The 23896-nt window shown below is 42.8% G+C and overlaps 1 protein-coding gene across 1 annotated transcript in view; it reads left to right on the top strand.

Moving 5' to 3' along the window:
* Positions 1–23550, top strand: part of Mdh1b (malate dehydrogenase 1B, NAD (soluble)) — a 31492-nt gene extending 7942 nt beyond the window's left edge. Inside the window, exons 3-11 of the mRNA NM_029696.4 lie at positions 435–569; positions 747–889; positions 2359–2855; positions 3717–3858; positions 7022–7185; positions 10786–10925; positions 11211–11262; positions 20736–20801; positions 23340–23550. Of these exons, the coding sequence (NP_083972.3) occupies positions 435–569; positions 747–889; positions 2359–2855; positions 3717–3858; positions 7022–7185; positions 10786–10925; positions 11211–11262; positions 20736–20801; positions 23340–23368 (1368 nt within the window). The 3' untranslated portion in view covers positions 23369–23550. The remainder of the gene's footprint in view (positions 1–434; positions 570–746; positions 890–2358; positions 2856–3716; positions 3859–7021; positions 7186–10785; positions 10926–11210; positions 11263–20735; positions 20802–23339) is intronic.
* The last annotated feature ends 346 nt before the right edge of the window (positions 23551–23896 follow it).

Genomic DNA, 23896 nt, shown 5'->3' with positions numbered 1-23896 from the left:
CTAGGTTAAACACCTGCACTCCAGCAAAGAAGCAAGTTCCCACACTTTATTTGGCCATTGGACCTGGAGAATATTTCTTATTTATTAATTTGTTATTTATTTCATCATTATCTTCTCTCTTTCTCTCATTTTTTCCTGTGTTCTTTCATTTCTCTTATTGAAACAGTCTCTCTGTGCAGCCTGGCTGGGCTGAAACGCACAGTGATCCCCCTCCCTCTGCATCCACAGTGCTATAATTATGTATCATGAGTAATCATACCAGTCTCGCTGCTATTTTCTAGTTTATATTTTACCATTTGATGATATATGTATCATGAATATACTTTTAAATGCAAACTTTAAAAAGCTATTACTCCGTTGTTTAAATCCTACAAGATTGAACTGAGTTCTTGGGCAGATTTAATAATGACATTTATTGGAGGCTTTCCCCACAGGATTGGGTGGAAGATGTTTGTGAAAGGAATATGTGGGACCACAGAACCTCCCCCATTATCTGGAGAGAGTTGCTGGATCGTGGAGGCAGGGGCTTGCTTTTGGGAGGATACAATGAGTTTCTGGAACATGCCCAGGTACGGGATTGCATTGCTTATGTGTTCAAACATACCATTCCCTTAAAACTATTCTATATTTCAAACTCTTGCTTTCCAAGCCATTCTGCTATCTTCCTCCTAGTCTATTTTCTATTCTGGCTTTGGTCTAATCATGATCTATTATCTGAGGTTGTGTTTTCCTTTTCTGATATCTAGCTTTACTATGGTGTCACTTCCAACATGACGACGGAGTTGATGATGGTCATCGCTAAAGAGAACATGCAGACGCATACAGAACAACAGTTGGATAAAGAAACCATGAAAGATCTCATCAGCCCTTTGCAGGTCTGGATTGCCAGGTGGGATAGTCAAACCCCAGGATTTATGAGCCTGGAGGTTTATTTTTAGAAAGAACAATGTAATTGGATTAATTTCATGGTGGAAGAATACCTATGCAGGTTCAAAAGTGTGTGTGTGTGTGTGTGTGTGTGTGTGTGTGTGTGTATTCACACACACACATCTGGCTTGTACATGGTTATGAGTGCTTCTGTGTGTCTAGCCTCCAGCATTCATCCCCATGTGATTTACATGCATACATGTCTTCATACACAATCTAAAGCAATGCTCCTGGGTTTGTCCCCTCTGGTCATTGTTCTCTCCCTCTCCACCCCCCCCAGTCCCCTCCCACCTGCTGATTTTCCTTGGTTCTTCCTCCTGCACTCTCTGAGTGCAACCCAGATCCCCTCGGTTTCCTCCCTTTCTCCTTCTCAAGGGTGCTTCTCCTTGTCCTCACTTGTCACCACCTCTCCTTGCATCTCCACCTGCTCACTCTGTGGTTCTTTCTCTGTGCTTCCACCCCTTCCCTCCGTCTCCCCACACTGTCCTCCTCACTGCATGTGTGTATCCTAATACATACCTGTTTTGAGAAAGTATATATAACTATGGATGCTACAAACACTGAAAGGATTCAGAAGTTGTACGACACATACCCATGAACCTGTCCAGAATAAAGCCCTGAACTGGGCATCACCACAGTGCCCTTCCCAAACCCAGCAAGAGTAATAGAAGTTTACAAATGAGTTTTTTAATCCCCCATAGTTGATCATCACTGAAATAGAAGATCAAGGTACATTCAGTTTCAAACAGAGCATAAAACCTTTGCTTATCCTAACCACCCCTGTAAGGGTTTTTCCTTGTAAGACTGTGAGAAAAGTAATCTGTCCAAAACTAAAGACATTCATTAGTAGATAAAGGTATTAAAGACAATGGGTAGCTGAAGCAAATGTCTTTGTCTTTTCACGAGAAAGCCTGAGTTCATAAGCAGAACAATCCGATAAGGAGCTTTTGTTTGCTTATGTTTTGTTTTGTCTTCTGCACATGGGAAAGCTCTTTTATTTGAAAATCTCATGCACCCGTACATTTTTATTTGGTGGTATCGTCAGATGCTGAGATGAAGTGGGTAGTGAGACTTCCCTGTTCTGATTTGGATTCCTAGGCACATCTGTTCAAGTGTGAGGATGCTCATGTAAAATAATGAATCATCTTTCAGAGCACATGCAAAAACATTGGTTAAGAATAGAATGCTTCCCCTTGGCCTTGCAAACTTTATATGCCCCGGTACAGGGGAACGCCAGGGCCAAGAAGCAGGAGTGGGTGGGTAGGGGAGCAGGGCGGAGGGAGGGTATAGGGAACTTTCGGGATAGCATTTGAAATGTATATAAAGAAAATATCTAATAAAAAAGAAAGAAAGAATGAATGAAAAAAAGAATAGAATGCTTCACTGGGAAGGGCTCTAACTGTTTTCCATCCAACTTTTGCATGTAAACAGTGCAGGTACTTACGTGTGCTGCCACTTAATTCCCCTCTTGCTAAGCGGGGAAGTGTTTGGGATGCACACAGAGATCAGCCTGACCCTGTTTGACCAGGAGCAAAGGGAGGACTGCCTCAGAAGCATAGTGATGGAAACCCAGGACTTGGCCTCACCAGTGCTCCGCACTGTGTCCTTCTGCACCACGGTAAAGGAGGCCTTCCTTCAGGCCCAGGTCATCATCATCCTGGATGACAGTACAGAGGAAGAGGTGTACAGCCTGGAGAGCTGCCTCCGGAGCAGGGTGCCGCTGTGCCGCCTCTACGGCTACCTGATAGAGAAAAACGCTCACAAGTCTGTCAAGGTCATCGTGGGAGGGAAAAACTTTGTAAATCTGAAAACAACTTTGCTCATGCAATATGCCCCTAACATCGCGAGCAACATTATCGCAGTGGCTCTGGGGGTAGAAGGCCAAGCAAAAGCAGTACTGGCCCGAAAGATGAAAACCACTTCAGCCAGTGAGTGTCTTGCTTGTGTTTTGACACATGGGTTCAAATAATGGAGAGAGAACGCTACATCCTCCAGGACCATCCTGGATGTGTAACACAGATTAGGAGGGATAGATGAACCCAGTGTGGTTGGTCCTCCCTCATTCAGGGGATGCCACTTAGACTACCCCACCCTCCTTACCCAGCTTTTTCCTGTACACACATACTGTGATCCAGTTTAATTCATAAACTCAGGGCAGCAAGAAACTAGCAATAATAAATAGTAATGATCTAATAAACCAATCATAGCAACATACAGTAATGAAAATGATCTATAAATTACCCGCTGATTATTTTTTGAAAAATTCCATATGATATTTTAAAGTTCAGGTCTGGGATGGTAGGTCAGTGGTAGATCTCTTGCCTAGCATGCATGAGTGCCTAGGTTCCATCTCCAATGCCGCTGCACCTGCCCTAAAATGAAAAAGTGTGCAACGGTTAATTGAGCTATGGGATGGAATGTGAAGCTGTGGATAAGGGAGGCAGCTGTGACCACTTCTTTTAATCTATTCTTATGACTGTGTGTGTGTGTGTGTAAGGGCAATGAAGTTAAGAGAGGCACAAATGATACAATTTTCACTAACAATATCTTTCACAGCAGTTCCCTCAGTATTCCTTGACTTTCCCATCCAGTATACTGTTCACAAGGCACTATCCCATGACTGCCAAGCTCCAATAATTAGGGAGGTGAACACCAGCTCTTGCACAGGCTAAAGAGCTCGGACATCACTGGGCCAACCCTAAAACAAATATACAGACAAAGCATTGGATCTGAATACATTTTATATTGGTGAGCTTTATTTTAATCATTTCTGGTTCTGTTCTGCACAGACATCAAAGATGTGATAATCTGGGGCAATATCACTGGAAATAACTACGTTGATCTGAGGAAAGCAAAAGTTTACAACTATGAGAGTGCTGTCAAGGGGCCTCCTGGACACTATCACTCTGTGTTAAGCTTGATTTTTGACAGGTATAGTATATTCTCTAAGTGAAGAATACTAACATTAGATAAATGAAATAGATGTATAACAGTTGTAATTACCTGCAGAGTCCAGCGTGACCCTGTTGAGGACAAAGTGACTTAGTGCCTGTCCCTGGGGCATGGCCCCCGTGTGAACCTCCACAAGAGTTGATGGCTGCTGTGGATGTAAGGCTTGTTTGTGTAATAATGTATGTAAGTCACATTCCTCTAAGGAACATCCTCTCTGTTACTCTTAATGACTCCGTGATAATCAGATAGCATGAGTCCAGGAGGTGAAGGTGTGGCTAATGTCTCAGCAAAATGGAAAACCCTGGGACCTTCAGGACAGACGTTAAGGCTGTGGAAAAGAGCTTTAAAAACATGGATTCAAAATACATATAATTTCTCAATATGCAAAATATAAGGATGTAATATGAATTATGAGGGGCCTCATGAACCTCATGGAACAAGGCAGCTACACTATGAGTCAGCTTGTCAGAAAGATACAAAGGCAGATTCTTTTATTCTTTTTGTTTGTTTGTTTGTTTTTTGTTTTGTTTTGTTTTGTTTTGTTTTGAGACAGGGTTTCTCTGTGTAGCCATGGCTGTCCTGGAACTCCAAGCTGGCCTCGAACTCAGAAATCTGCCTGCCTCTGCCTCCCAAGTGCTGGGATTAAAGGCGTGCGTCACCAGATTCTTGAGTTCACGTTTAAGCCTTCAAAGATGAAATTAAGCTTCGATGAGTTACTCCAGTTGTGGCAAGACAACTAGACAAGAATTGCCTCTTTTCATCGACAGATATAATACTGTCCAAAGAAAGGACACAATTACAGGTTTTTAGGACAGCTTAATTCTGACAACACAGAGTAGGCTAGTCCTTAATCTTCCTGTTTCTCTAGGTCTGTTAGATGACACTGGCCAGTAGGCTGTAGACTTATGCTCCAACATTTTGTAGTAAAGGACTGCCCAGGTGTTCAGCAGTCTGATCAATTGGCTAAGTTTTGGAAGCTGTGTTAGGCTTCCTGTATATTTTCTGTTAATATCAGTTGTTCTTGGGTTTCTGATAGGTTTGGAAAAAAAACTGCATAGTCTCCTAGCCAACCCAGGCTTTTTACTTTGAGAGGAACAGATTTGAGAGGATGGTTTTAAGATGACATACAATCCAAAGCCAAGACATAGCCAAGAGCAAAACTATAGTCTTTTAAGTTAGGATAGAGGACAGTGTTCAATTTTATTGACAAAAATGTTGGACTGGGTGTTAGACATATCTTATACAATATAATTTACAAAATGGTAGTAGTTGTGTTCTATTTATATTTTGAGAGAAATTCTTTTTTTTTTAATTAAACGGAAAGAATGAAATGTTGCAGGATTTTCTCTGTCCAATTACATTAGGACAGTGGCAGGCCTGTGATTGCACAGGAAAAGAGAGGCAGAGCTAGGAGTTTTGGGGAAAGATAGAGAAGTTTCAGGAGGGAGAAAGGGAGAAGCCAACACAGAGGCAAACAAACAGGAAGATGACCCTGATCCCACGTGGTTTTAAACAGCCACAAGTAACCAAGATCAATTCAGGTATTTATTCCATGTTTCCTTTTGCTTATCCTATGAATCAGCATCCCATGATCTATAAATAAAAAAACTGGACTTTGGGTCTGCATGAGATAAGATAGCAGGAAAAAAAAGACAACAATTCTTTAGAATTTTTTTCTCTAGAGAGAGCTGAGCTGTCTGGAGATCTCTGGAGAACAACACAGCTCTTCAAGAATCTTTTCTTAACAGGATCTCTGACTTGGACAGAAGATTCAATAATTTTTATAGCAGTTTTTCTGACTTTGGTTTGAAAAGCCATGAGCTATCCAGATAGCTTATAGAATTTTTTACTAGTAGAGAGAGCTGTCTCAACTGGAGAGTTTTTAAAAGAACAACAAAAAGGTATCTAGAGCAGAGTAGAACAGAGAAAGAAAGAGAGAGAGACAGAGACAGAGACAGAGACGGAGAAAACAGGCTGGAAAGCCACCTCAGCAGAACCTAGACCACTAGCCTGAACCCACAATTTGACTTCACGTCCTTCTTTCACTGCTCCCAGACACCCTTTCTCTCACAGCCCCTCTCCATGCTGAGGCTGGTCCTTAGCAAGCACCATTGAAACATTTTGTAAAATTTGCATGAAAATAACATGCATTGTTTATATACACCTTTTTCTGTGCTTTCTATTGAAGAATCAGAAAAAAAAAATCCATGAATAGTAGCTTGTTGGTCCCCAGCCCCATCTGATTTGTTTTAAAATTATGAACTTTTCTATTTCAGGCTATCCTCAAAGTACTTTGTAGATTGTTACAGTTATCTCTAAAGCAGGTATACATAAAGCAAATGTTAATGTAAAGACAGGTACAGGACAGGGGAAAGGGAGGTGAAGCGTTCGTAGGAAGAGGCGTTAGAAAAGTGGTGCATGCTGGGAGCAAGAAGCCTCCAGGTAGAAATTCTGTCACCATTGTTAATTAGTTGTGTGGCTTTAGCAAAATTACATCAAATTTGAGCCCCACCTTCTCCAATAATAGAATGAAAATGGTGGCATGACTGGTTCCATATGGAATAAAAAAGGAAAACAAACTTCATCCAGGTAAACACTGGCATTCCCAGGAGGAGAAAGAGGAGCCAGGCAGAGCCCCTCAGAAGCACTTCTACATCCCTGTTCCAGGTCCCAAGTTGCAGCTTTTCCTTTTCCTTTGTCTTTTACTTTCTCCCCTTCTCCAGACCATTGGAATGTTGTTATCCATGCCTAGGCACACTCTGTGCTGGGCCCATCTGCTGAAGCCCATACTCAAATGTTCTGCTCACAGGGGGTCAAGGTTGCAGGGTCGTGAGGCATTCCTTCTCATCCAGATGCACTCGTCCTTGAATTTATACTCAGACCATAAAACATGTAGTCCCAAATCTCAGTGTGAACCATTTACTGTTTATTGAACATATTTGATTTTAAATGAAGGATATGACTGGTCCCAAGAAAGCATCTAAATATAATTATTTGTAATGAAAGAAATTGTGACTATAACCTTTGGGTCTCATTACTGTGTAGGTGATGGATAAAGTTCCCTGTGTTGAGTTTTAGGGCTCAGAGGACCTCCTTTCCATCCCTCTCTCTATTGTGAAACTTTTTGTTTCCTTTCACACAGAGAGTGGATCACAAAAGAATTTGTGCAGACACTTAAAATCTTGAGCAGCACTGGAAAACAATTTGGAGGCATCTTGGCTGCACACAGCATAGCCACCACCCTGAAGTACTGGTATCATGGCTCACCACCTGGAGAGATTGTTTCCTTGGGGGTAATGAGTGAAGGTACCGATTCCTATCTTGTAAAGCCATATTTAGATCATAGCTTGTTCTACAAGTTGTGTACATTTCAACCGTGCCACAATGCATGCATGCATCCATTCATTCGGTTGTCCATTCAAAAATTCAGCAATATTTATTGTGATTGTACTAGAAAGACAGACAAGGGATTACACCTTGGCTTCACACTTCAGAAAATGTACAGTAGAGTGAAGGAGGGCCAGATCTCTACAAGTTGCCTTACAATGTTTTCTCACTGTGTCCAGCTGAGAAAGAGAAAACCAAATACATTCACTGCAGGAAGCAGGAGTAGTCAGAGTAGGCTTGGTGGAGAGAAGGCATTGCAATCAGTCTCCAAGTGTTTGATGGTGACCGTGATGGCCTTCGTGGGAGAGCACTGCACACCAAGAGCAAAGACTCAGATACAAGATCTGAACATGCAAGGAGACCCAGGGTTCAGGAGAACAGGTAGTATGGGCAATATAGGAAGACTGCTGCCTGTCAGCAAACACTGCAGAGATGTGATATAAACTTAAAGAGTATGTACAAGTCTTTCAGTATCCTTATAAGCTAGGAAAAGACACTGGCTGCTGTTACATCCTCTGTAAGTTCAACCACAAGAATTTCTTTGACTTTTGTCAGTCTTCTTCACTCCCTGATCTTCAGCCTGGGACTCTCGGCTGAGTTCTATCTTGGTTGGATGGCAACATGGCAATGTGGATGGTGTACTGTCAACCTAATTAATGTACAACAGCCTGAACCAATCAGATACACCTTCAGCATCTCTTATTTAATAACAGTGTCACCATCTCCTCCTTCTTCCAATTTCAGTGCACCTCAGAGATATCTTCAAATAATCCACAGTGTGAGACTTAACCTCTGTCTCTCTTCTATGTTCACTCAGCATTTTGTTCCTCTCTCAGACAGAATACTCTTAACGGGCCTTTTTAGATGCCTATGTTAGAATATGTGCACTGAGGACAGGCCTTCCTGAGTGTCATCTTCTACATCTTCACGGGAGAAGTATCTTATGTGACATTTGGCAAATACTGTATAGTTGAAGTAACAATTACTATTATTACAATTATAAAATACAATTAACAAAAATGTTACTACAGTAATAACAATTATTAGATAAGTTCTCAAGCTCTCACACATTCCATCCCCATAAAGCACACTCTCTGCAGATGAGATGCAGGCAGTGTGAACAGTCTGGGAAGCTTGCTGATGGACAGTCTGTTAGTATGGCTTCTTCAGTGCACTAAGGTTTTCCTAGTAATGAAACAGGCTAAATAGACACAGGGCCAAAGGACAAGCTTTGCAGTGGTTGGAAGTGAGATTGCAGAGCTGTTACCACAAAACCACCCTAGACTGCTGGGATCAACATGTACTATGGGAGACCATAGAACTCCTGTCTTTCTTCTTCTTTGGCATTTCTATATCATTATCCTTGCGAAATCACCTGTTCCCACTATGCATTTGACACCAAGGCACATCCAATAAACTATATCTAAAGACAAAAAAGGAAGGGAAACCTAATTCTGAGAAAGTTCTGGCATATTCCTATAATTTTTCACATTTTTCTCTGCTTGAACTCATGAATAATAGCCCCCCCTCAAAGTTTGTCTATAAAATGACTATACAAGATGGCAGCAGTGTGATTCTCTTGAAAAGCTTACATCCACCCTTAAGTGTTACAGAAGCCCTCTACTTAATAAACCCTGCTTTAGAAAACTCCAGATTTGCTCTCTGTTGACTTGTCTTGAGGTTGTTTTCTTCAAGGTGATTCAGTATCTTTGTCTGTCTAATGGTGGGGTCTCTGAAAAGAACTCAGGCTGCATATGGGTCAGTGTTGAGCTGTGACTCCCATGGCTGCTGAAAGCCATGCTTCTGCTATGCAGAACAGCAGGATTTTGCAATTTACTAATTGAAAGCCATTCATAGAATGTAAATACAATAGGAAGAAATTACAAATAGTTTTTCAAGTGCACAGTGGAGAACTGGAAGTTCTAAGAAAATAACCAGGTCTCCTGTTCATTTGCTGTCCAGTCCTAGTCCAGCATACCTGGCCAACATGGCTGCTATAGTGTGCTGGCTAGTTTCAGATCAACTTGACACTAGCTAGAGTCACTGGAGGGCAGAGAGCTTCAATTGACAAATACCTCCATAAGATCAGGCTGTAGGCAATCAACATTTTCTTAACTAGTGATTGATGCAGGGGGCTCAAGAGGTGGGCCCTCCACTGGGCTGGTGGTCCTCGGTGCTACAAGAAAGTGGGCTGAGTAAGCCAAATAGAGCAAGCCAGTATTACTCCTCCATCACCTCTGCATCAGCTCCTGCCTCTAGGTTCCTCCCCTGTTTGAGTTCCTTTCCTGAATTCCTTCAGTGACAATGGTGATTGTTAGAGCCAAAGAAGACTTCAGTTCCCAAACTCAAAAAGACAGTTCAAATATCGAGAAATGGGCTCAGCCTGGACGATAGGAGAATTCTGGTGGCTAGATAAAAGCCAGCATTCCTCAAGTATCCATGAAGCTGGTTCCTCTCTACCAAAGGAAGTCATTTTCTTACCTCTGGCAGAAGGGACTTATGGTGCCTATTAGCATGCCACAGTGCATGCTGGCCTCCAGGTCCCTTCAGCATCACAAGCACCTGTTACACATTTCAAAATCTTTGCTGACATCCCAGCCCTCCTAACCTCCTCCCTCTTCCCTCAAGCTTAAGAGCTTCCTTCCCTCAGCTACTCATTCTCCTTGTAATCCTTGTATTTTGCTCTCTGTGTTTCCCCCACTCCCTTTCTCTCTATCTCTCTGTTCTGCTTCTATCATGGCCAGGTTCAGTCTGCTGGTCAAGTTCAGATTCTCTCTCTCTCTCTCTCTCTCTCTCTCTCTCTCTCTCTCTCTCTCCCTCCCTCTCTCTCTCTCTCCCTCTCTCCTTTTCTCTTTCAGATGCCTCTAGCTGTCTTCTCTCTCATAATCTACCATAAAAGTCATCCTTACTCAATCATACCACGGATGGATCATATTGTCAGTTTATACAACGATGACGCATAAGCCAAATAAATCCTTTCCTCCCCAACTTGCTTTGGTCATGGTGTTTTATCACAGCAATGATAACCCTAACTAAAACAAATAGTAAGCTAAAATAGAAGGCCAGAAACATCAAGTGGTCCAGGCTCATGTGTTACATGCAGATTCATGGGACAGCTATGGAAACCAGGCACACATTACACATAAGGCTTGGGGAAAAGAGGCCACATTAGCTCCTGGATAGGGAGGCATGGAGGACGGTCAGAACTCAGACATGTGTGTGCTCAGGTCTGAATGAGTGCCCCAGTCCCAGTCAAATGCCAGTTCAGAAACTTAGCTCCACTGCTATCCGAATCATGTGCTGGCTAACACCCTGTGCTGGCCTCCGAATGTGTGCACATGCGTACACACGCGGGCAAGGGCGCATACACACACACACACACACACACACACACACACACACACACACACACCCCACAAATAAACTCTTTAAATCATGTATTATGTGTGTCCTTTTCAGTTATTTTCCTGAATTCTTCTTTATTTTATTTGTGTTTTGCCTTGTGTGTGCTCCCTGCAGGCCAGTTTGACATTCCTGAAGGGATCGTCTTTTCTATGCCAGTGAAATTTGAGAATGGAACGTGGGTGGTTCTTACTGATCTTGAAGACATTTCGCTTAGTGAGAAGACACTAAGCAGGCTCACAGGCGATCTGATTCAGGTAATGGCAGAAGGTCTGCAGAGGAACTGGCTTCCATAATGATCCTAAAATGATTCTGTAGACTAAGGCACTCATGATTTTCTGAGCTTAATTTGCTTCATATCCCTGAAAACCATACAGCAGCAAAGGTTTGGAGAATATAGAAAAAGCACATTATGCATCTAGTTTTATAATTTTCAGTATGCTAAAAGTATTTATTTTAAAACAAGACTTAAAGAAATTTCTATTAAAGAATGACTTGGTGGTTGCTGCCATTTAATTCTCTGATTATAAATTTTTCAACAGGAGAAACTTGTTGCATGTGGAGACTTATTAACTTTTCAGCCAATTGAAGAAGGTAATCTCATAAATGTACTCTCCCATTGGGTGATGTTAAAAGGTACCACATAGGGCTGGTGACTCATAACCATTCACAACTCCAGTTTCAGGGTATCCAGTGTCCTTTTCTGACCCCCGGTGTCACCAGACATGTATATGCCATATAGACATATGCATAGGCAAAACTCTCTACACATAATATAAAAATTAATCTCTGTTATTTTTTTAAAGGTACTATAAAGCTGGAAAGGTGACTCTGTGGGTAAGAGCACTGACTGCGCACATATGAAACTTGAATCCTTGCCCCTAATACATAAAGTAAGTGTGGCCATGCACACATGCCTATAAGGCAGGACTAGGCATGGAAGAGATAGGAAGGTCTCTGAGGCTTGCTGGCCACCTACCCCCAAGCTCTACTGCAACTGGAAAGCCTGTCTTAGGAGAACAAACTAGTAGAGAATGACAAGAAGAGATATGACCTCCTCTCTGTGCACACATGGGTGGGCCCATGCACCTGTAGCCACATTCACACACACACACACACACACACACACACACACACACACACACACACACGTATAAAATGTATCTTATAACTGATTACTATTAATACTAACATAGATAGTTAAAATCTTTGTTTTTAAATTAAATTATTAGTAAGAGCAAGATGCTAAGTTTAGCGTGTCTTTAGAAAAAACATTAACATGCTAAAGAAATCTCCTTTTTAGAATACAATGACCATATAGATTTTTGTATATTCCACATTTACTAGTTTTCTAGAGCTAATCTAACAAACCACCGTACACTAGGTTGTTTGAGGCTAAGGTGTCAGTAGAGCCATGTTCTTTTCAAGGTCTGAAGAAGAACCCTTCTTTCTGTGGCCCAGCTTCTAGTAGAGATGCTTGACACTGTGGGCTTGTAACCACACCGCCCCATTCTCCGCCATCCTGAACACTTCTGTCTGTCCCCTAGATGTTTGTGTTTCCAAATGGCTCTCCAGTCGCAAGGACATGTCCTAATAGAATATGACTTTATTTACCTTTGTCTTTGTATTTATTTATTATATGTATGTGCATGTATAGATGAATTTATGCCCGAGGGAGTGTTGGGTCCTCTGGAATTGGCAGTGCTGGAAATCAAACTCTGCTCCTCCGCACGAGTGGCAAGTGCTCTTAACTGCTGAGCTCTCTCTCTAACCCCCATATGACTCCATTTTAAATTGATTATTTTTGCTAAGTCTCTGTTTACAAACAAGTACAGGTGCCAGCAGTTAGAACTGCAGTGTATCTTTTGGGAACTACAATCTAACCTGTTATTCCATATTAATTTTCAAATAACTTTATTTAAAATTCATTAAATATCAACAAATCCATTTTCTCATTGACATTTTCTCTAGTTATAAACTGGTGAGGAAGTACTGCCATCTCTCTCTCTCTCTCTCTTTTCTTCTCTTTGTCATAAAAAAAAAACCCAACCAACCAACCAACAAACCAACAAAACACCTTAATTAGACATGGTGGTGTACACCTTTAATCCTAGTGCATTAATTCTAGGCAGAGGTAGGCAGATCTCTATGAGTTTGAGGCCTACCTGGTCTATATAGTGAGTTCCAGGACAGTCAGGGCTCTGAAAAGCGAGACTCTGTCTTGAAAAATAGCACAAACAACAACAACAACAACAACAACAACTTCTCAATTTATATCTGGAAGAAGAGAAGAAGACACATAATACTTGTTTATGCAAAGAGCATTAACCAAATATCTTTTCAAACCTAAGATTCTTTCTTTCTAGTAATATCAGTGGAGAGACAATAGTGACCCAGCAGTAGAAACTGGAAATACAGGGTAGATAAGGTAGATGGTGCCCCCCAACACACACATAGAAAGTCTTTCTCAGAAATGAGAAGCAAGGGATTCTGAGAGTGCTTATGCCTGGGGATAGAAGACATGAGCCTAGTCCAGGAACACATAGATAGGCTTGTTTGGAGAAACTACAGAAAATCTTGGGTAACTAAAGCCCCAGGGGAAATATCTGAGAAACAAAGCCACGAAGAATAGCTCTGTTAGCTAATGGAAGGCTTCTGTGTGTAGTATGCCAGGGCAACAAACCCGTGACAGAGAGGCAACAAGAGAGGGACAGAAAAACCAGACACACAGGATGAGTCATGAGGTCAGGGCGGTTGTGTAAATGGTTCAGAGGGCAAGACACAGAAGACAATGGGTATCCAGAGGGCAGCACATTAACATAAAGGAAGGGTGAGTTTTCAAGACTTAATGATGGACTGACTCAGGAAAGAACTAGAGGACTCGGGTTCTTTCTGAGTAGATAACTGGGTAGATTGATTGACGGGGGGGAATGGCAAAAAGATCATCATCATTCAGAGAAGGGGATGTAGTATCTGAGGTATGTTAGTGAGTGGGTGTGAGAGGGACATGAGAAGTTGTAACATGAGCATAACCAAAGAGTGCATTCAGGGTTTTACATCCTGACTGTGCAATAACCTATGCAATGTCTAAAATGGAAATATCAGATAGAGAATGCCATACTTCTCAGAGTTCAAGACTGGACTACAGTTGTCAAATTTGGAGCCATTGCTTCATAGATAGCAATGGATACACAGATACATGATTATAGTGGATCTGTCTAGAGAACAAGAGGATAAAGCCTGTAATGGTCAAACAGCACAGAAGAGGTTGGCAAAGGTGCCCAAGGGAGGGATGGGATGAGCTGATCCTATGTCATGGGAGGAAGACTAAGTAGTATGATGGGCAGTAGGAAGAAGGCCAGTCACATAAAGCAAAGCCCCACAGCTACCCAGTGGATAGATGGCAGAGAAGCCACTAACAGCTGTAGTAAGAATAATCTTATGGAATGAAAAGGGAAGAAATGAGACCAGAAGGGAAACGGGGACCTTAGGCTACGGGGCTACAGAAAATAGGGCTGGACGAGAGGAGTATCATGAGACAGGGATAGGAACTAGGAACATTTTTAAACTAATGAGTGATTTGGGACAGGAGAGAGACAGATGTAAATTTTAATCATTTAAAATGATTGCTGTCCATACTGTCTGAAATGAGAGAGTGATTCAAAAGAAAAATCAAGAAGGCCAGCTCTGTAGCAGAAGAGATGCTAAGAGCCCAACAAAGCAGTGGCCATGGTGGTATAGAGCTGCAGCTAGAACTGTAAAAGTTGGGCAATTTGAGAGGACAAAGGAAAGCCAAGGTAGTCTAGAATGCGCCAAGGGTTGAGGCTGGGGAAATGGTTCAGTAGGTAAAGGGCTTGCTAGCAAGTATGAAGACTGGGAGGGAGACAGGAGTGTCGTTGGTACTTGCTAGATAGGCTAGCCAAATCAGTGAACTCTAAACTCAGTGAGACCACGCCTCAAATAGTAAGGTTGAGAGCAACTGAGGAAGACAGCTGACATTAACCTCTGGCCTACACATATACACATGTATGTACACACACACACACACACACACACACACACACACACACACACACTGCCCAGGGATTTTGGCCTTAAGACATATCATTCCCTGGAATAATACTCCTCTGATAGTGGGACCCAAATGAGTTAGGAATGTGAAGCTATTTATGTCTGTCCTAAGAACAGCTTGGATAAGTTAGAGTCCCCATGATGAATGCCTCTACTGCCTTTGTCATTTACTATGTGTGCTAACTCTTAAGAATGACTGGCAGGGCTGGAGAAATGCCTTAGCAGTTAAAAGCACTGACTGCCCCTCCAGAGGTCCCGAGTTCAATTCCTAGCAACCATATAGTAGCTCACAACCATCTATAGCAGGATCTGATACCCTCTTCTGGTGTGTCTGAAGGCAGCTAAAGTGTACTCATATAAATAATAAATAAATCTTAAAAAAAAAAAGAATGACCAGCAAAGCATTTCTGAAGTAAAGAATAGAAATGAAGATGAAGAAGGTTTTGAGGAATCCTGTAAGTGAGCATGTCTACTGAGCAATGAACACATGTCTTTGAGCATAAGACAGAATTGGGCAAAATATGAGGATATAGAGTGATCAGCAATCATTACTTCTTATTAGAAAATGGTAACTCTGGTGACCTTTAGGAAGAGGTCACAGGTGACTAGAGAAAGGACACTTCACCTGTAGTCTCTCATGTATTCAACTTGGTTTCAATAGACATTGCTTATGAATTCAAACATAGAAAGAAATGTGTGGATGTCTGGATAGGTGGGTGTCAATGTTTCCCCACCACTGGAGAGGAAAGGGATGAAGCTACAGGAGAGTAGGTAGATGAGTCCTCAGGACAGAATACAGGGCCAGTCCTAAACTAGGAACATGTTTAGTGTTAAGTCTGGAGGAAGAGACAATGATTGCAGATGGAGGTACCTGTGCAAGCAAAGAAAGTGCAGAACAAAGCAGGAGACAAGGCCAGATCCAGAGATTCAGAGACCACAATGAAGAAGGGCAGAGTTTGAAATAGCTACTTTTTAAAAGGATAAACCATTCAGAAAAGGTACGGGGAGTTCCTTGGAAGTCAGAGATCAAAATTTGTAGGGAGTCCAGTGTGTGGTTGTGGGATTCCCTAAAAACAATGCCCAGCTGCCTGGATGCAGAGGTGGAAGGTGCCCCCAAATATTAGCCTGGGCATCCATCCCAAATATTAGTGTGTACCTCCATTCCATTCTGTGAGAATGACAACACTCAATGCTGTGCTCCAAAACTTATTCTGAGGTTTCTCATGCTGCCTTTATTTGGAATAACGAATTGTCTCTGAAAAGTTTTCTTCTTTTTCTCGATATTCTACTCCTTTGCTTACTTAGGCTTTAAATAGTTGCTGAGGTGATTTTTCCCATCAGCACGGAATGTGGGATGGAGAATGAGCTCAGTCTTGTTGTTCACTTGGCATTTGAGGAGGAAGAGGGCTAAGGCAAGGAGGTGAAGATAACTGAGAGAAACATTGACTCTGGCGGGTTTATACCACATAAGGAAGAAAAGGCTAACTAGGAATCAAAGTCCAACCAGAGGTGATTTTTAAAAGATCTAAGACCCGATCGCTGCCGTTTCTAACCATCTAAGACAGTTGCTGTCTTTCAGAATGAACTAATAAAAAGAAACTGGCGGAAGGCTCTTGGTTCAGACCAAGGAGGATTTAGTGGAGGTGTGGGCAGAGTGTGAGGCTGGGGAATTCAGAGCTTGGCTGATGACCAAATCCCTAGGATGGAGCCAAAACAAACACAGCCCAGGGCAGAGTGGAGGTGGCGGGGGGGGGGGGGCTCTATAAGTCCAAGGGGCATCTGGTTTTAACTGGAGCTCTTTTATTTTTAAAATTTACAGCTCCTCTGGGTGGCTACCTTCTTTTGGCAGACTAGAGCTATAATTTTCTTTCTTTAGAAAGGGCTACAAAACTGTATATGACTCACTGACTGGTAGCTGGTCCTAAATTTTCCAACTATTCTTGATTATAGAGTGTCTTGTAAAAGAATGTGGTGTAGAATAGGCTGAATTTTTATTAACAGAGATCTAGATTACTTTGCTACCTTTGGACCTTTTATCGCTTACAAAAAACTAAACCCACTGCCCCAGATATTCCAAAACTCAGAAACTTAAAAATAATGAGAGACTGAATCTCTGAGCTTGGAGATCTCTGTTTTTAACTCACTGTTGAGAAGATACATGTAGGAGGGTATGACATTTCATCAATTAACTTAATACTGTTCTGGAATTTAGACAATACACTGAGTTTTAAAACATCAAAAGGCCTCTGGCCCCTCCATAGATGACAACCAGGAAGAGCCCAAGGCCATGAATGCTTGCAGACTGAGGTGGGAGGAGAAAAAAAAATGTTCCTTTTAATCTAAGAATGTGCACCAAGTTTCAAAGAAAGAAAGTTTTATTATTTTATTTATTTACATGTCAAATGTTGTCCCCTTCCCAGTCTCCCCTCTGCAACCCCCCATCCCATCTCCCTCCCCTTTGCCTCTAAGAGGGTGGTCCCCCCACTCACCCACTCCCACCTCACCCCTCTAACATCCCCCGTTCACTGCGGCAACAAGCCTCCACAGGACTAAGCACCTCCCCTCCCATTGATGCCAGATAAGGCAGTCCTCTGTCACATATGTATTGGGAGCCATGGACCCAGCCATGTATACTCTTTGGTTGGTGGTTTAGTCCCTGGGAGCTCTGAGGGTTCTGATTAGTTGGTGATATTGTTCTTCCTGTGGAATTGAAATCCCCTTCAGCTCCTTCAGTCTTTCCCTAACTCTTCCTTTTGGTTCCCCAGGCTCAGTCAAATGGTTGGCTGTGAGTGTCTGCATCTGTCTTAATCAGGTGCTGGCAAAACCTCTCAGAGTACAGCCATACTAGGCTTGACTCAAGACTAGCCAGCACAAAGGTTCTAGTCACACACACTGTGCCAGAAAAGGACCTAAGAGCCTATGATACATCAAGACTGACAATTAATTAAGCAGCTTAAGAAAATGGTTTTGTAGGTCAAAATGAAGGAAACATGATTGGCAATCTAAATACTCAGAGGGAGAGGAAAGATCAGTTAACATGAAAGAGAAAAGCCTCAACATGTCTTGAAAGTTGCTTGGGAACTGAGATAGCTGAAGAGCAATAAATAGGCATGTCTGTGTTCAGGAACAGCACTGTACTGGTCATGTAGCATGAAGGGTTCTAGAGATCTGCCACCAAACAGAATGCATGTGTCTTAGTCAGGGTTGTACTGCTGTGAACAGACACCATGACCAAGACAACTCTTATAAGGACAACATTTAATTGGGGCTGGCTTACAGGTTCAAAGGTTCAGTCTATTATCAACAAGGTGAGAGCATAGCAGCATCCAGGTAGGCATGGTACAGGAGGAGCTGAGAGTTCCACATCTTCATCTGAAGGCTGCCAGAGAATGCTGGCTTCCAGGCAGCTAGGAGGAGGGTCTTATAACCCACAGCCACAGTGACACACCTACTCCCACAGTGCCATACCTTCTAACAGTGCCACTCCCTGGGCCAAGTAAATGCAAACCATCACAGCATAGTTAATAATGTTGTATTGTGTATTTATATTTTTTTCCGAGGTAGTTTTCATGTCATATGTATTTTTATGTCACATATGGATGGGAGGAGGGAGGGAGAGAGGAAGGAGCTCTGCTAGGTGCTGGTGCCTTAAAAACACATCAAACATATACATGCCTGTGGTGGATTGAATAGGTTTGGCCCCCATAGACTCATGTAGTTGCATGCTTGGCACATGGAGAGTGGCACTATTAGGAGGTGTGGTCTTATTGGAGTAGGTGTGGCCTTATTGAAGAAGTATGTCATGGTGAGGGTTGAGTTCTCTATGCTTGCCCAGTGTGAAATTCCAGTCCCTTCCTGGCTGCCTCCAGAAGACAGTCTCTTTACTACCTTTAGATCTAGATCTAGAACTCTTGGCTTCTCCAGCACCAAGTCTACCTGCACACTGCCATCCTTCCTACCATGATGGAAATGGACTGAACCTCTGAAACCATAAGCCAACCCCAACTAAATGTCTGCCTTTAGAAGAGCTGCCTTGGTCATGGTGTCTCTTCACAGCAACAAAACCCAAACTAAGACACCTACCTTCAAAGTTAGCTTCTTTTTAACATGTGAAATATCAGTGCAAAGAGGAGACTTTCAGTTCCGAGAGATGACTGTGTTTATTCTAGACATTATTCTAAAAAACAACTGGAAGTCACTTCCACGGGTCAAGGGACATGTTGAGATGAAGAATCTGGTGAGAGCCACACACTTATGTATCTGTCTTCACATGAAGAACAAGCACAAATGAATTCCCATGAGCCTGTTTTGGGAGAATCCATGAGGGGTCTATTCTCCTTTAACCACCTCCCGAAGTCTTTCAATATTATGAGAAGGTTTAGACTACAATATGTGAGGGATTGATATGGGTACAGGACTCAAGCTGTTGGTTCCTGTCACAGAGGCTCAGGATAGAATGGAAGCAACTTGGGCTACCCTGTGGTAACTGGGATCATCAAGAAAGACTTCCAAGAATAGATGACATGGAATCTGGTCTATAGAATGATGGCTCCTTCTTTCATGTGATTTAGGGGGTTGGGGGAAGGTGTGTAAGTGAAGGGGAGAGAAAAAAGAGGATTGTGTAAAACATCTACCAGAAGGAAAAGAACATGGCAAAGAGGCCTTGGAGGGAACCAAGGCAAGGCCAAAAGCACATAGCTCCCCCAAACAGTAAGGGATCTGGGTTAGGTCAAATGATACAAAATAGACTAACAGACCTAGGAAAATAGTTAGGACTCATGGGATGTTTGGCTATAAGGTTATGTAATAGTTGGAGACCAGGCCTTTTGAACTAGCTCGGTCATATCAGTGGCCCTATGGAGGTCTTTTCCAGCCCACATCACTATCCCAAGAACTCAGTGCCAGGCTCAGCAGAGCTTAAGAAGTCTAAATCGCATGCACACACAGGCAGGATTCCTTCAGGAAGGCCAACCAGTGTCAATCAATACTTAATGAGATGCTGGAGTGCACTGAGGACCTGAGAGAGCTGAGAAAAATCCATAAAATCTGTCATGAAGAAGGTAACTGTCCTCTTTCCAGGATGAGAAGGAGAGAAACCAAATCGCAGAGAACACATCCTCTAGAATAACTCCAATTTATGTTGCCAGTTAGAACTTGAGGTGCTTAGCACTTCTGGCAAGTGAGATTTTTATGCAGAACTCAAGTCACCTGAGTTCCCTGACAGAGTAGAGAAAGTGGCACTGATTTCAGTCTTAGAACTGAATGAACATTAAAATCAACCATGCCATATCATTCTTTGTGAGTCATAAAAAAACAGTCTATAGCCTTATGTTGGCTGCAAAAAATTAATTAATGGTTAAGAAAACCAATTTAATCACTAGGGCTTTTCCAATGAAATATTATAAAATTGATAATAGATGAGTTAAGAACAGATTTTTTTTCCCACTGAACTTTGAAAGGATAGAACAGGACAGGGCAGAATAGAACAGAACAGGAATCAAGGAAGGAAGAGATGGTGAAATGAAATAAAATGAACAAGACAATAGATAAGTAAATCCTATACATGCAATAGTATATACAAAATGTTAAAAACATATCATCTGTATGTTAAGATATGTATTACTTACATATGCTAATTAATATTATATCCACACATATATGACGTGAGGCATGGCAATGCCTGTGATCCTTGCATGTAAGCAGTTCACTAATTCTATTCAGAGTTAGAAACCAGCATGGGATACACAGTGGAACCCTTTCTCAAAAAAATTCTTTTGAAAGAATGGTAGTAAACAAAAGGGAATTAGAAAAGGGCATTGTAGAAAGGAATTTTTGGTTAATCTGCATGTATACAAACACATAACCTGAACTATGATATGAAAGATGTGTATATTTTATCATGGCTCTTGGCACAAAGTTTGAAAAGCACTAACTCAGAACATCTCACAGGCTGCTGATTATATTTGACAACTAATTTTTTACATTTTTGGTTTCAGATCCCAAAGATAACGAACCTTCTAATACAGGCATGAATGAAGAAAAGGAACAGCCTGGGTCCGATGGTGAGTCGGTGGGGCTTGGTAACATCTCAGCTTCTCTTATACCCCAGAAACACTTTGAGGCAGGGGGATGAAAGCACCAACAATTGCTTTCATACTGAAGCCGCTAGCGCATTGTGTCATACATAAAACTCCCTGACTCCATCTGTATGACCCTTTTTTATTTTCTCTATTTAATTCTCCTTTACAAAGCCCAAAACAGCCAAGAGGAAAAAAGACTCTTGTTCAGAAGGTCAGAGAGAGGGAAGCCTGAGAGACCCAAGGAAGAAATCCCCTGGCCTCTGAGAACTTCGTTCTCAGTAGTTGAAGTGGGGAGTAGGAGGAGAAAATTGAGGATCCTGATACAGAAGCAAGGATGTTTTCTAAGTCTGCTCACACAGAACAGCAACAATCTAGCGCACTTCCATTGTTACCATCTCTTTACCTGACTCTCTCTGTGTAGAGGGAAGTTGGCTTCACTGAGCAGCTTCCGGGAGACTTAAGACTGGGAAGCCAGAATTTGTGGGAGGTTAACAGAGACTTGCAACATAGTTATCTGTCTGGACAGGCTTTTTTTTTTTTTTTTCCCTCCGTTGTCCACAGGACCAGGAAAAAGCTATTGTTTTAGACTGAGACTCCATACAGATGTGACCTCACATCTTGCAGCTCCTAATAGAGCCAGGCCACCATGGAAGTGCCCTGGGGGGCGGGGGGGGGGGGGCAGAAATGAGGTAGGAGAAACAAGAATGGCCTCTGCACCAGTCGACACTCTATATTTATATATTACTTCTCTGGGTATTCTACTTGCTGCAGAGGGTTATTTCAGATCTGAATTATCAGCTCAGCTCTGAAAAGTCTTCCATTCAGGAGACCACAGATGATAGGTGCTAGACAAAGCATTGACAAGTGCTTCTTTTTCCAACAAACAGAATGGGTTAGCAGAAGATCAGGGCTCCCTGCAGTGTGACACTTTCTCCAGAGCTGCCACCCAACTCCACATTACTGAGATGCAGGCTGCCTTGCTCGTTTTCCTGGAACCTAGTTCTGCACTTTAATAACCAGGGCTATGATGGGGGAATCTATTCCTTTCCTCAGGATGAATGATGGGGAAGCCAGGAGATGTTGAGCCACATGAGTTTCCTTTGCCAAAGCATTTAACAGAGCTCCCCTATTTCTTATGAAAACACGTTGACGTGGATTTCTTTGTGTCTGGCCAATCAAGATGTTCACTGGAGCCTCCACCCTTGTATTTATATGCCAGTGGACACAATCCAGGGAACTTTGTATTCTGAATGTGCACAGCACGATGGGCTTTGAAACTGATCATGGAGTGTGGGGCTAAGGGGTAGAGGAAAGACGGGAGAGGGAAAGAGCTTGGGTCCAGCCAGAGTCCCTCCTGTGCTCTGGGGCAGGCGGACACAGGAGGGCTGCCAGACGCTTTCCACTCGGCCCCGGATGGGCATTTGGCTGTGCCGAGCCACTGGACCCCACTCAGCGGGGAGGGGGTGGACAAGGGGCAGCCCCCCGATACCAGGGGCCCCAGAACAACACCCTCGGCCCTGGAGTTACAGGAGAGAGGGCAGAGGGAGAGAGGTTCCCACGCAGGTGAAGGCGAGAGTCCTTATTCCGGTCCATGGCTGGAGCACAGGAAAGCCTTCTGACGGGAGATTAGAAACTGCTCATTAAAGGAAAGCCTTACCGCACTGTCCAAGCATAGTGGGCCTTGATGAACAGAGACAGTCTATGGTTTTAGAGCTTTATTGTAGAAAGGCAGGGGGAAAGAGAGAAAGTAAGAGAGAGACTGGCCATGGCCAAGAAGAGAGAAGGGGGGGAAGGAGAGAGAGAGAAAAGGCTAGAGTAAGAAAGAGTAAGAGGGAGAGAGAGAAGAGAGAGGAAGAAAGTGAGAGGAGAGAGAGGTGGGGCTCTTATGGTGGGCTGTTATCTTACTATTGCTAGGTAACTGGGAGGAGTCTAGCCTGAAGGTCAGAAGCTTGGGACATTGTCTACGTGACTAAAAGCCACACTTCTCCTGTGGGGCCTCTGGGGGCTGTGGTGGCTGTGGTGGTGGTAACTTTGACAGGAGCCAGGGTTCCAGGAGACAGGAGGGAATGCCTACCGTCCCATGTAGGTGAATTATCACCACTGGGTCCCAGGGTTCCACACCTCAACTCGACTGGAGACCAGACTGTCTGTGTATAGCCCAATGCCCCACAATGGAGGGCTGGAGTTGATATACTGAGGAAAGGCCCAGAGATGAAAGGAGCTGAGACTGGATGCACACACAGCTCAGAACATGGAGCAAGCGCAGAGAGACTCACACAGAGAAATAGCTAAGTCAGGAAGGAAGCCAGAATTTATACTACCATGTGGACACCATCAATGAGGATCTGGTGGCTTTCTCTCACCACCGAATCTGTCTCACACAGGCCCCCTTTCAGTCAATGCAAATGCAGGAAGCCAGTGGCTGGAGGAAAAGTGGAACAGAGGTAAAATCTAACAGAAACAGGAGCTGCTGGTTCATTTTAAAGAGTTACATCTTTCCATGTTTTCCTCCCTTTACAGACTCTGATGAAAAAAATGAGGACCAATAATAGCTTCAACCAGAACAAATATGAAGGAAAGACAGAAAGACCTGCAGGTGTCTGCACTTAGGGAAGAACAGTGAAATAAAATAGACCCCAAATCTAGCAGATTCACATGCTGCCACATCCAATCCCGCTTTTGTCAATTGCTGTATGTCCTCAAAAATAAATGAATGTAAACCGCTGTCTTAAAGATCTTAATGTAGTGCTGTCAATCATTGTGCCTTTGCCTGCACATCACCTATCTCCATTCTTACATTCTTGTAAGAAGAAAAAATCTTTTTGAGACAGGGTTTCACTGTGTAGCTTTGAAACTCACTATGTAGACAAGCTGGCCTCAAACTCACAGAGATCCACATGCCCGTGCTCCCAAGCACTGACTTCTACCTGTCACTCTGTTTTTTTTTTTTTAATTTATGTATCTATTGTCTCATATCTTAACATCCAACAGCAATTTCCCCTCCCCCTTGTCTTCCCATCTCCCCCTCTCCTCTTTCATCCCCTATCCACGCCTCCTCCTGTATCCCCATTACTAGA

This window comes from Mus musculus, chromosome 1 (genome assembly GCF_000001635.26).
Source record: "Mus musculus strain C57BL/6J chromosome 1, GRCm38.p6 C57BL/6J".
Taxonomy (NCBI): Eukaryota; Metazoa; Chordata; class Mammalia; order Rodentia; family Muridae; genus Mus; species Mus musculus.
This window is presented reverse-complemented; position numbering and strand designations above follow the sequence as displayed.